Source organism: Furipterus horrens, unplaced genomic scaffold (assembly GCF_987537825.1).
Source record: "Furipterus horrens unplaced genomic scaffold, mFurHor1.1.pri manual_scaffold_10, whole genome shotgun sequence".
Classification (NCBI taxonomy): Eukaryota; Metazoa; Chordata; class Mammalia; order Chiroptera; family Furipteridae; genus Furipterus; species Furipterus horrens.
In genome coordinates, this window is record NW_028327180.1 from 28,334,706 (window position 1) to 28,347,435 (window position 12,730).

Sequence of the window (12,730 nt, forward strand, 5' to 3'; positions counted from 1 at the left end):
CACTCTACCATAGAAATGTCAAGCACAGCACCTTTGCCTGGGCGTCTTCTGGGTCATCTCCCTTCGAAGCCAGGAGCATGAGTCGCAGTACCAGGGTTATGCTGAAGGGGAAGTGTCCTCTTAGTTCAGGAACTTTGGACTTTATGAGTTTTTCTATTTTTGGTGGTGGAATATCAAAGAAATAGACATCTCCCAGCAGGTCTTGGCCTCGTCTTCCAGCACGTCCAGACATCTGGAAACAAAATAGAATAACAGTGTAAAACTTTCTAAATACTTTAATTTTATTTTTATTGCATTTTTTCCATTACCATTTATCCCCCTTATTACCCCCATTGCACTGCCATCACCACACTGTTGTCCTTGTCCATGAGTCCCTTTTCCTTTTTTGCTTGATGCCTTTAACATTGGGTTGGAACAGGTAAATTGCGCCCATGTCTCACCATTAAATTAAATAACTGAAAGCAAAATCTAATCATGTAGTCTTTACAAAACTTACCAGGCTGAGACAGAGTTACAAATGGGACATTTAATATTATTATGAATTTATTTCATGCCAAAAATATATATACATATAACATGCTAGATATTTCTATTATACATAGAAGAAACAAGAACCAAGATGACAGGACGAGGCCCTGAGTTCAAGTTTACTTACAGCTTAACTTACTATACCAATCCCCCCCTCCCATGTTTCCATCTGTCCCTCCGTCACCCCTTTCTCTTGCATTCTCTCTCACACACAAGTGTGTTGAGTTACAAATCACCATAAAAACTTACCCAAATTGAGGAAATACACGAGTAAGATAAAATTCAGAAACACTGAGTGTAAAAAGCAAGTTAAGGACAAACTCTTTACAGAAGTTCTATTAGTTGTGAGTTATTAAGTACTTTGAATGTGCTAAGCCCTTGAAATTTTTTTTATACAAACCTTACAACTGTATGTGGCAATTCTAATCATTATCCCCATTTTACAGTATAGAAACTGTGATATGGGAAATATAAGAAACTTGTCCAGGGTCAAATAACCAGGCATTTGTTTGGGAGATGCAGGACTCAAACCCTGACTTTTTGACTCCCAAGTCCATTACCTAAAATAGCGTAACACCCTGGCTCCAGAACCCTAAGTGTGAGACTCCCTACCTTGATAAGGGAGGAGAGTTCATGCACAGCATAGGAGCAGGAGGAGAAATAAAAAGCACAGGGGTTGGTACAGTGGTGGGAAATAAACAAGACCTATAAGGCTACAGGGGGCATTTTAAGAGAAAGGGAAGGGTGGTACTTTGATAAAAACTTGGATGTCAGCTGATATATCTAAATTTCATTCCTTGAATAAAAATATTTGTCACATATTTTTGAGCAGGAAAATCATATAAAGACAAACTATACCTCATGCAGGACATAGTGGAATAAGGAGAAGTGAAATTCAGGAAAGTCATTTTAATAATACAAGGCCAAGAATGTAGGATGAAACAGTAGAAAAGAAATTGCAAGGCAAAAAGTTAAATATCACTACAGGAAACAAATGAAGTGGGCTTGGTAATAGATTGTGTACCAGCAGCGAAGAAGAGAGAAGCATTAAAGATAGCTTTACAGCACAAAATAATGTACACAGGAAATGAACAAATAAATGCTCATGGAGCACCTTCAGTGTGTACCTTCCCTACAAATCACTTTATTTAATTCTTGCAAATGGTATGGAATATTAATTATCGTTCTTATTCTGCAGGTAAGAAGGAACAAGCAGTTTGGATATCTCGTCTGGGGATATCAGTGTCTGGTTAATCTCAAACTCATGAGATTTTCATTATTTCACAGCAAAAAATGGTAGTCAGGTGTGAATAAATGTCAAGGTGTGATAGCCCATAAACTGCAGCACGTTCATAAAGGTTTACTTTTTTTTTTTTTTTTACTATTTTATGGCCATATGTAATGATGTGATAGAGAATTTATGCATATCACAATACCTGTCTATAATTTAGAGCATCGAGATAGATTGAGTTTTGAGCAAAAACCACAGATTTGCAAGGCATATTTACTCCTAAAGCAAGCGTTCCGGTAGCGGTCACCACCTAAAAGAGAATAAAACAATTATCTCACGGAATAGGATTTCTATAAAATGCCATATAGTTACTGGACTTTGTGCTCCAATTAAACCACAGTGGTGTTCTTGCTATTTTACAAACACATCAAGCACATTCCCAGCTCAGGGCCATCAATAACAGTTACTCTTGACGTGGCAATAATATTCTTTTCCAAGTAGTCCTTTATCTGGTACATTCAGTTCTCTGCTCAAACTTCAAAGAGAAATTTCTGGCCTACCTGATTCAAAAGAACCACCCCTAACACCATTATTTCTCCCCCTACCCTACAGGATTTCTCTTCATAGCATTAATGACTGTCTCAAGTAATATTATTTAAGGTTTGTTTACTACGTGTCCTGCACCAGACCCCAAACCCCACTCAACATTGTAGTCCCACGTTCAGAAAAGTACCTGGTACATGCTAAGCGTTCAGTAAATATATTTAAATAAGTGACAAGAAAGGAAATTTCCCCATGAGAGGGTAATAATGCTTTTACAAACCCTGGGTGTGCTTCATCTCTTGCTCTCTCTCTCTGACCCCCTCCCCTCCCACCACACACACACAGAAGTATGATATACATCATACTGTTACAGCATGCAGTTAGTCAGGTGTTACAGAAAGAGAAGGTGGCCGGACATCTAAGTAAGCTGTGTGACCCAGGAAGGGGCAGCTTCACAGTCCCTCCAGGGATCGGAGCAGGCAGGACAGACTGGCTTTCCACTCCTTACAGGGAACAACCAGCCTGCTCTGCAGATTAATGGCAGCCATGAAGGAGAAGAGTCTACCCTGGGAAAATTGGGGGAAGGGAAGAAGACAGGATACAATAAAGGCATGAAATTGGGAAGATCCAAGAAAGGGAACGGATAAAGGGAGGCCCCAGCCTAACCCTGAGAAGAGCCAGGGAAGACACTGGATAGTTCGAAAGAAAAGCCTACTTTCTTCCAAGACCAGGGAAATAGAACTGAAGTTTAGCAAAGGCCCCAGGCGCTCTCTCTCTTCAGTAGCTGCGCTCTATGGCCCCAGACACTAGACTTCTTCCGCATTGAGGTGGAGCTGAGCTACCTGATCCTGAATGAGACATAACCTAAGCCTTTCCTTTGTTTTCGCTCCAATAAATCTAGTCACTCTACCTCAAATCCTCCTATGCATGTGTCCCCAAGACACCATGGAAGAACACTATTTCCTCTGGCAACAATACAAAAAAAAATCTTAATATAGATAATTTGAAGAAGTCAGGGTCTCTCTTTAAATATTACTTAAGATCTAAATTACTAGGAAATTATATAAAACCTCTTGGAGAGTTTAACCAGACTATCCCCACCCATCCTCACCGGACATAAATAAATCATAACAAGGGTTTGGTTTGCAGGCTATTTCAGGAAATCTTCTTGTCCACTCTCAGTGATAAGGAAGAGCATTTAGGAGTGACATATCTAAAAACTCTGCCAAGATATGCAGTGGGCCTCCAGGAAGTGCGACATTCTTGCTCTTCTTTTAGCTATTTTGAGAAAAGATCTGATCTAAAGCATTACCATAAATGTTGTCAAAGCCCCTGAGAGAATGTCTGTAGCTAAAATTATATGAACAGCTGGCCAAATTCCCTAGATATTATAAATTTAAAAAGCAAGGGGTTGTTCTAAGATCAGCATAGGTAATTTAATTATAGAAATATTTGGTCAAGTATCTTTTTAGGGACTACTTTAATTTCATGAAAAAAAGATAAACTGAATGATAAACTTCAAACCCTCTTCCTCAATTAAATGAGATGAGAAATATGCAGTCATTTCAGTAGTCATTAAAAAAAAGACAATTAAATGAGAAAAAAGTGGTTATTTTCCCCTTTTCATGGGGTATACATCTTTATGTAGACAAAGTTCAAATTTTAGAATGAAAATATTTACCATATTTACCTACCCTAATAAATCCTTTCCTAAAAAGAATTTCAACTAACTGTTTTTCTTTGAAGCTCATAGAACTGTGATGATATCCGATACCCCTTTCTGCCAAAGCCTTCAGTTCTGCACCTTTTCTTGTGAATTTTACTCGATCAAACACCATCTGCAAAATCTGAAAGAAGCAAGAGTTTTAGGGATTTTGATCATTTTTATTTAATTTTAACTTAAATCAGAATAATGTGTTTAAATGAAAATAATAGATATATTACGCAATAATTTGGCTACAGGGGCAACTATCTGCCATTGACTCAACATGAATACAAAGCCCATTTTAGAGCAGTAACAATAACTATAGGAAACACTCCCTCATCTTTGAACAGAGCTTGCACTGTTTCCCCAGGGACAAAGCAGTAGGTAGGAGACCCAGAGTGGGTGTGAGGGAGGCCAGCTCTCCAGTGGCTCCTTAGGAGGACTCAGGGAGAAAGAGAGAGAGCTCTCCAAAAAGACAGAGAAGGTTCCTTGCCTTATATGGTCTGGGAATGCTTACTTCTCACTGTAAATTGGTCACAAATAACCTTAAAAATATTTATGCCCTAAGGAGGAAATCCATTTGGTACAGTTATACGTACAAAGTTAAACACTGCTTATGAGGAGAAAAAGGAAAAGAATCCCTAAGACACTTTTATTATAGAGTCATCTGTACAATGGAATATCAAGGATCTACTAAAAATGATGTAAATACATACTTATAAAATGGAAGAGACCATGAAGTTTACAAAGAATGTACACATATACACAATACAATGGATATTATGTACAGGGGGTGGCAAAAGTAGGTTTAAGTTGTTTGTATAGAAAATAATACAATAATTAATAAACAATAACACAAGAATAAACTCTGTGTTCTGTGTACTCAAAATTGTAAACCTACTTTTGCCCCATGCAGTTAATATATTCATACTTTGTTTGTGCGTGTGTGTGTGTGTGTAGTCACAAATAAAAGATATAAAAAGGTTCATCTCGAACAGCCATGATTACTTCTGATTAATGGCACTGCTTTTATTGGTACTAACATGTATTTTCAAATTTGTCTACCATAGGTATTAATTATTTTATCTAAAAAATGTTATAGAGAAGAAAGGGTATACTACTGATAGATATTTTAATGCCTTTTTGGTGGAATATTTTGACTATAATATAAAATGCTTCTGATTTTGAGAGATTCTGTATATATCACTTAAAAGTATATTGGACTACAGGTATCCAAATATTGAAATGAGGCACGTGAGACTTAAGTCGAGAATTCAAGCTGTGAAAAACTGTATCATAGACACAAATAATGAAATGGCAGTGGTTCTCGGGGATTAATTGTAAACAAGCAAGAAATAATCTATAAAGCCCTGGCTGGTGTGGCTCAGTGGATTGAGTGCTGGCCTTCATCACGAAAGGTTGCTGGTTCAATTCCTGGTCAGGACACATGCATGGGCTGTGGGTCAGGGCACCAGGTGGAGGCATGCAAGAGGCAATCGATGGATGTATCTCTCACACACTGATGCCCCTATCGCTCTCTTTCTCCCTCCCTTCCTCTCTCTCTAAAAAAAATAAAATCTTAAAAAAAAAAGAAAAGAATCTATAAATCCTAGTCTTGTCCTTTTTAGACACATTCTGCACAGCCCTTAAATATTATGTGTAGCCAGGAAGTCATACACAAAATACAGAGATGTCTATTTTAGTAAAGACTGCATGTAGTTATTACATTCAACACCATCTATCACTGAGAAATAATGGCTAGTGAGTGAAATAATTTACTGGAGAACTATTTCATTGGAAGTGCTGACCTCAGAGCTCACTGCTTTTTGATCCACATATGTACATTCCTGAGGGATTTCAAGGTTCTTCTCTAAAATCTTGAGTAGATGATCATGTTCAGCTTCATGTATTAGGCCCTTCTCCATTTTTCTGGGCTTCTTCTGGCTTTTTTCATCTCTGTTCATAGAAGTAAATTTTAAGTTATGTATTTGGCCACTGCAGGAAGCCCAAGTCTTCCCAAATCTTCCTCATAACCTTGACATTCACTCTTACATACATCTTACTATCCTGACTCAATCTTCTTCCTCTAATGTACTTCCTCATTGGCCTCTGGAACTTGCTGTCCCTATAAAAAAAATTCCCTTATATACCTGTATTTTTTCTGAAGGTTTACTACCCTTTTTGCTATAAGGAGCCCTCTCCCGCATGACCTCAATAAGTGGTCTAGTTTCTAAAGAGATAATCATTTTCTCTTTCTCAGCCTTCATAACACTAGGCTTGAGGGTAAGGGCGGTGACCCCCTCCCTCCACATTGCCAATTGCAGGCCATTCTCCTTCTCTCCTTGTGGTGGATGCTATAGTCGTTCTGAGTTCAGTTGTTAAGGGCTCTTGGCTGCACAATTCCCTGCAGAACTGCCCTCAATTGACAAGTCTCTTGGAATTCCCTGGAAGTTACAACCTCTCTTGGGAACGGGGGAAGTAGCCCACAGCCAGTAACTGACTGATAGGAGATACAGAAGTCAGCCACCTTGACTCCAATTAGGACAATTCCACGGTGTCTCCAGATCTCTCTTGGACCAGGCTCAGGCAATATTCTAGCAAAACCCATATCCCTGCTTATTTTCACCTTCCCTTTTTTGCTTCCCTCACTTTCTTATAGTCCCTCATAAGCACAGTACCTCAATAAATCCCTTACACAGGTACCCCCATCACGGTGGGTGCCACTGGGGAATCTGATCTATGACATCGCTCCATAAACCCTGGTCTAGATAACCCTGTGTCACCAGACTGTGTTATCCCTTATTCCAGTGTAACAGCCTTATAGAGATACCCAGATCACTTATCCTTTCTTGGATTTTTTGGTTTGTCTCTTAACTGTGCACATGAGACAACTCCAAATATGAGATGAGCTCATTTGTATACCATCAGCAAGTGTTCTTACCTCCAACTAACATAACCTCTAACTCAGGGGAGAATGCCAAGACCATGCAAAGGCCTGGCCCCAATGTTCGCGGAGTGTGGAACAGAATACTAATGGAGGCCCCCACACTGTTGTCTAACTGTTTATGAGTTTGAAATCAAGGTTATAAACTGTCAAGTAATACATTCTATCTTACCTTGACAAAAATAGCTGCATAAAAAGTTGGGATTTAAAAGGAGAGAGTGAGCCCCAGGTGGGCATGCCTAAGCTCCACCAACTGACAATTTAATGGGAACGGATGCCGATAGAGGAGGACCGGAGTGGTACGTTCCAAAGCACAGGACCCTCACTCATCCTCAGTATAATGATGGGGCTAAACAAGGTATTAAAACATTCTTTATCTTTTTATAGCTTGAATTATTGGTCACTAATTCAACTTGAAATGCAAGCTTCTAGTGAGCTGAAAAAAAGTTGTCTAATCAGAAGATGAGTTATTGACCTTCTATGTTGTCTCTGTCTGGACTTTTCACCTTCTGAGCAAAGAACAGGGAAGACTATTGAGTGTTAGATAATTTAGTCAATTCAAAATTAGCAAAATTATTTGTTTGCTAGATTGGAAAGTGATGAATCTTAAGAAAAATAAATGGTCCTCTGCAAGGAAGACAATGAGCAATCTCAAGCAGGCAGCGACTCCAGATGGAGAAGGTGAGAAAGAGAATAAACGTTCTTGACCTTGAGTTGTCAGAATTAGACACTGAGAACAAGGAAGAGGAGTCAAAAGAGCAAAGTGCTACCAAGCACAAAAGTGGCGTTTTAGTCCATTCTCAAGCTTATTCTATGTCACTTAGGAGATTACAACGGCATCAGTTGACACTTCTATGTTGTACCCCAAAGCAATGTAGGTGGACTTTGTTTAAGCCTTATGAGGGTTGCCTGAGGGTGGGTCAGTAGGTATCAAAGATGTGCTTATTTTGAGGAATGATTATGCCAGGTATATGGTCTAACCATACTTGTAGGCTGTGGTCCTGCCTCTCGCAAGCCCTAAATGAGACTAACCTACCCAAATTAGAAATATATAAATAGTAGGGCTACTTATTTTCACCCTAATCTCCCACCCAAATTTGCTTAATTTGCAAACACGCCCAAGCAATAACTAGGACTTCTTTGTTGAACATTCAATGTATGTTTCCTACTGGGATTTGTGAAGTATTTTAACTTTTTAACCACCACTTTGTTTAGTTAGATACTTACATTATCTTTTGTTTCTCAATGGATTTTTTAACTTTTCGAAGTTTGTTAGCCATATCATGGGCTTCTTTATCAGCTTTGGGAGGCCTTTCTCTCTCTTGCTTCTCCTTCAAGAAAGTGCTCACGCTTATAGCACTCTTCTCTACATCTCCTCGCTTGAACCTAGAAATAAATGAAAAGACTGTCTTGAAAATAAAATCATAAATAGAATACTATCATATTTCCATTTACTGCTATCACCCTGACACATACCTATTAAGTTTTTAGTATCCATCCTTATCAGTTTTATCCTAAATAGACACACAAGGTGTTCTGTGTCAGCAGACTCCTTAGTAACTATGTTAGAGTACAGAAGTTCCCCTCGAGCCCCAGACCTTACCCCTGGGGCAATGGCAATGAGAGCCCCTGGAGATCTTTCCTGTAGGAGTAGTCAGACCCTCCACAGGCAAGGGACAGAGGACAATGGGTTTTCTCTATTTATATACAGAAGAGAGATGCCTCCCTCCCCTTGTGAAAAATGAGGGGAAAATTTTTTTAAACAAGAAATTTTGTCTTTTCTTTATTTTTATTGCTGTGGTAGTTGTTCTTGTATTTAATTTTACTGACCTTTAGGCCTGTCCATAATAGAGTCAAAGGACCCCGACTGTTAAGTAAATATATTTAGGTTCAGATTTGTTGATCGCCAAATCATCTGTTAATTTTAGTGTCTTCTTTGTTTTTATTTCTAGTTTTATTGAGATATAATTGACCTACAACATTGTATAAGTTTGAGGCTTACAATATGATGATTTGATACATGTATATATAGTAAAATCACCATAATAATATCAGTTAACACATCCATCACCTCACATAGTTACATTGTGTGTGTGCATTTAAGATCTACTCTCCCTTCACCCTTCTCCCCTAGCCCCCAACCACCTCCCTCTGCCCGCTGTCAGTCTGTTCTCTGTAGCCATGAGTACAAAGGAAAAAAAAGACTCATATACACAGACAACAGTATGATTATTGCCTGAGGGAAGGGGAGCTGGGGAGAGATAACAGAAGGTAAAGGGGGCATAAATGGTGATGGAAGGAGACTTGACTTGGGGTGGTGAACACACAATGCAATATGCAAATGATGTGTTGTAGAATTGTATACCTGAAACCTAAATAATTTTATTAATTAATGTCATTTCAGTAAACTCCATTAAAATGAATAAATTAATTAATTTTAAAAAGGGTAAAAAAAATCTAACATCCTAGCAACATAGAAGTACAACTTCTAATGTACAGGCTGTACATTAGATCCCCAAAACGTGTTCATCTTACAATAAGAAGTTTGAACCCTTCAATCAAACATCTTCTCATTTCTTTTCCCCCATCCCACCTCATCCCCTGTCCCTGGCAACCATTAATCTACTCTCTGCTTCTAGGAGTTGGGCTTTTTTATATTCCACATATAGGATGAGAGAATATGAGAGAACCTTAGGTTCTCACCTTAACCTTCTGGAATGTGACAACTTCTTTCCTGAAACCAGCTAATCCCAGATATTGCTGGCCTTTACAATCCACAAATGTATCCAGAGTCTGAGCTTTGTATCTTTTGAAATGTAAATGCCTAGGACATAGTGGTCCAGACTTCCCAGCACTTTGGAATTTATCTAAAGACTAGGCCTATTCAGACCTAAGCAATTAACTAGACAAATTGCAGCAGATCAAATTCCCCTGGGATGTGAGGAGTAAAATATTTCTAGGGGAAATAAAATCAAATATTCTTTATCTTTGCCCCATATCAGGAAGGTAGAGCTTTTGACAAAAAGACTGGAATATCCATTTAGGTATTATTCCCCTATAATACTTTATTAGTAAAATCCTGTGCCTGGAAGTAGCCAATAGCCATTATCAGTTTACTAATCATGGCTCATCGTAGATTGATCTACTCAATAATGTAAATTGTAAGGCAAAGATCTTTTCTAAGGTCTATTTAGAACTAACATGAAGAGGAAATGTTTTCTAGTGAAAAGTAAATAAATTGACACACTGGTGAAGAAAGGATTAAAAAAGTGGAAGTCTATGCCACATGGCAAGAAATTTTATGTAGTAGACAAAATTATAAATATAGTAAACATTATACTTATTGTCAGACACCATTCTAAATTTCAAATATATTAACTCATTTAATACAACATCTCTATGAGGAAGGCACTATTATGACTCCTTTTGAAGATTCTCAAAGACATAAAGAGATTAAGTGACCTTCAAGATCCTTTACTTTGTATGTGGCCTCCAAGCCAATGTTCTTAACATTGACATTATGTTGCTTCTCTTTCTACATGAATGCAAGCCACTGTGGTCTAGGTATGTATTGTATATTAAATAATGCCTTTTTCATCATAGGATTTCATTTCTTAAAACTGATCACTTGGAAATAGTTTTTCCTTTTAAATTTCTCTGATAACCATATTATGGACATCAGCCCATAATATATTATAGTATTGTACTAAGTGATTTCATCATTTATTTTTATTGAATTCTCACCTTAACCCCATGTATTATTATTTTTATCATCTCATTTTGCAAATGAGAAAACTAGGGCTCAAAGCTCTTAAGTAGCTCTCTCTAAGTGACAGAGCTGAAAGGGAGCAGACCTCGGCTCCAAACTTGGGCCTGACTATGAAGCTGCACACAATGATACAGTCGCTAAGCTCTAACCATGCTCCATGCATTTTTTTTCCGTAGACCAGACTGAAGAAGGTTGACAGGTAAGCTATTATTTGAAAAGCTCCCAGAGGTACAGATTGAGATTTGAACGAAACCTCAGATTTGTTGATGACCTGGAGCTTCTTAGGACTAAATAAAACTGTGTAAGACAACGGATTTGCACAGTATACCTTGTAGAGAACCCAAAATTCCATAAAGAAGTGCCAAGATTCAACCCCTAAAGCAGAATTAAATCTTTGTTGTTTTTATGAAATACTGTACTTTCAAATATTTTAAGTTTACATATCTATATAAATAATGAATCCAGTTATTTTTGGATTTCTGTTTTGTAACTAGGCTTTCAGAAATATCCCAAAGGTACTGAATCATGTTTGTAAAGTAGGTGAGCTGTATAGCTTCTTGGTGGTTCAAAAATTTATTGTTCTGGTGCTAGCAACAAAAGAAAAGGAATAATTTTATTATAGTACCCAAAATACAACCATACATTCAATATCATCATTTTAAATATATATTATAATGCTTATTCATTACTATATGTCTGTTTATGTGTGAATAAATTTCATGAAACATTGCCACTTGAGCAAGATTCTGTGGCCTTGTTTATATAAAGTTTCCATGGCTTAAAGTAGTTTGAAATTGTCTAGAGCAAATAAAGCATCCTATTCTGACCTTAAAACATATGATCATGGTTAATCCAGGATATGGTGTTATTCAATTAATAAATTATAGTATAATTTATATTTTATCAAAACTAAACTATTATATTAAATTTTAAGCTGTTGCATGTTATATCAATATAAAATTTATCAAGATGTCAGTACCTGTAAGTTATAGTTCTCATAACTATAAATTAAAACCAATAAAATATCCAATCATTATGTACTCCAGAATATTGTAAGGTTACTTTAATTTTATGTGGGATACTTGCATGCATAAACATTCAATCTGTTTTGCACAAGTAAAAAGTATTTTATTAATAATTAAACTACAAAGGTGTATTTTTAAAGATTCATTCTGATAACAAATGGGCACCAAAAATAGTAACAAATAGTATACTACAACAGTAAACTTAGTAAAACTTTCCTTAACTTAAAGTAATGAGTATAACATAAATTATAAATAAAAAGCAATTTAATTTAAATGACTTATGCTTAATAAACATACTTTAAAAATAAAAGTAAATACATGGCTTACAAAAAAAATAGTGCTGGTAACTTCTCCATTTTCCTTAGTTTTTCAACGAGAAGTGGAAACATTTGTAGCATGTTTTCTGAACTAACAGCCAAATTGGGACTAAGATTCTTCAGAACCATTTTGGCCTGCAGCAATAAATAAATAAATTATGGTTTTAAGTTCTGCATAATAAAGAAAGGAATTACTACTTTCGACTAACATATTTTCATTGTTGCCTCATCTCTGTTGCTATGATTTATTAAAATTAAATATGGTAAAAATAATTATATTATAAATCTTTGCAAAGAAGCATCAAAGAAATATACAAATTAATATACTAAAGAACCAAAAGATAGACAGTAACATATATGTATACAGACTTGTGTGTAATAAAACATGGAATTTTTTAAGGCAACACAAATGAGTCAGTTTAGTAAATGATGCTGGTTTCACTGTGGCAGGAGTTGGGATAAATCAGCTTTTCTCCATGTCATATAAAAGAATCATTTCCAAATATATTTTAAAGATTTTTTTAATGACAAAATATGCAGAAGAAAATCTGAGTTAATTATAATGGAGGGAGATAATCTAAGTTAAAATACAATAGGGGAAAAAAATCACATGAGAAAAGTCTAATATGTATGTCACTCCCCCTGAATCAGAAACTTCAATATGTGGC

At 36.7% G+C, this 12,730-nt stretch overlaps 1 protein-coding gene across 1 annotated transcript in view; it reads right to left on the bottom strand.

Annotated features, from left to right (window-relative positions):
* Window positions 1–12,730, bottom strand: part of LOC149999409 (putative ATP-dependent RNA helicase DDX60) — a 90,929-nt gene that overhangs the window by 17,365 nt on the left and 60,834 nt on the right. The window contains exons 25-30 of the mRNA XM_090288843.1: window positions 12,073–12,197; window positions 8,179–8,337; window positions 5,816–5,963; window positions 3,997–4,149; window positions 1,965–2,069; window positions 32–232 (exon numbers count right to left, since the gene is read on the bottom strand). Coding sequence (XP_090144969.1) covers window positions 32–232; window positions 1,965–2,069; window positions 3,997–4,149; window positions 5,816–5,963; window positions 8,179–8,337; window positions 12,073–12,197 — 891 coding nt within the window. The remainder of the gene's footprint in view (window positions 1–31; window positions 233–1,964; window positions 2,070–3,996; window positions 4,150–5,815; window positions 5,964–8,178; window positions 8,338–12,072; window positions 12,198–12,730) is intronic.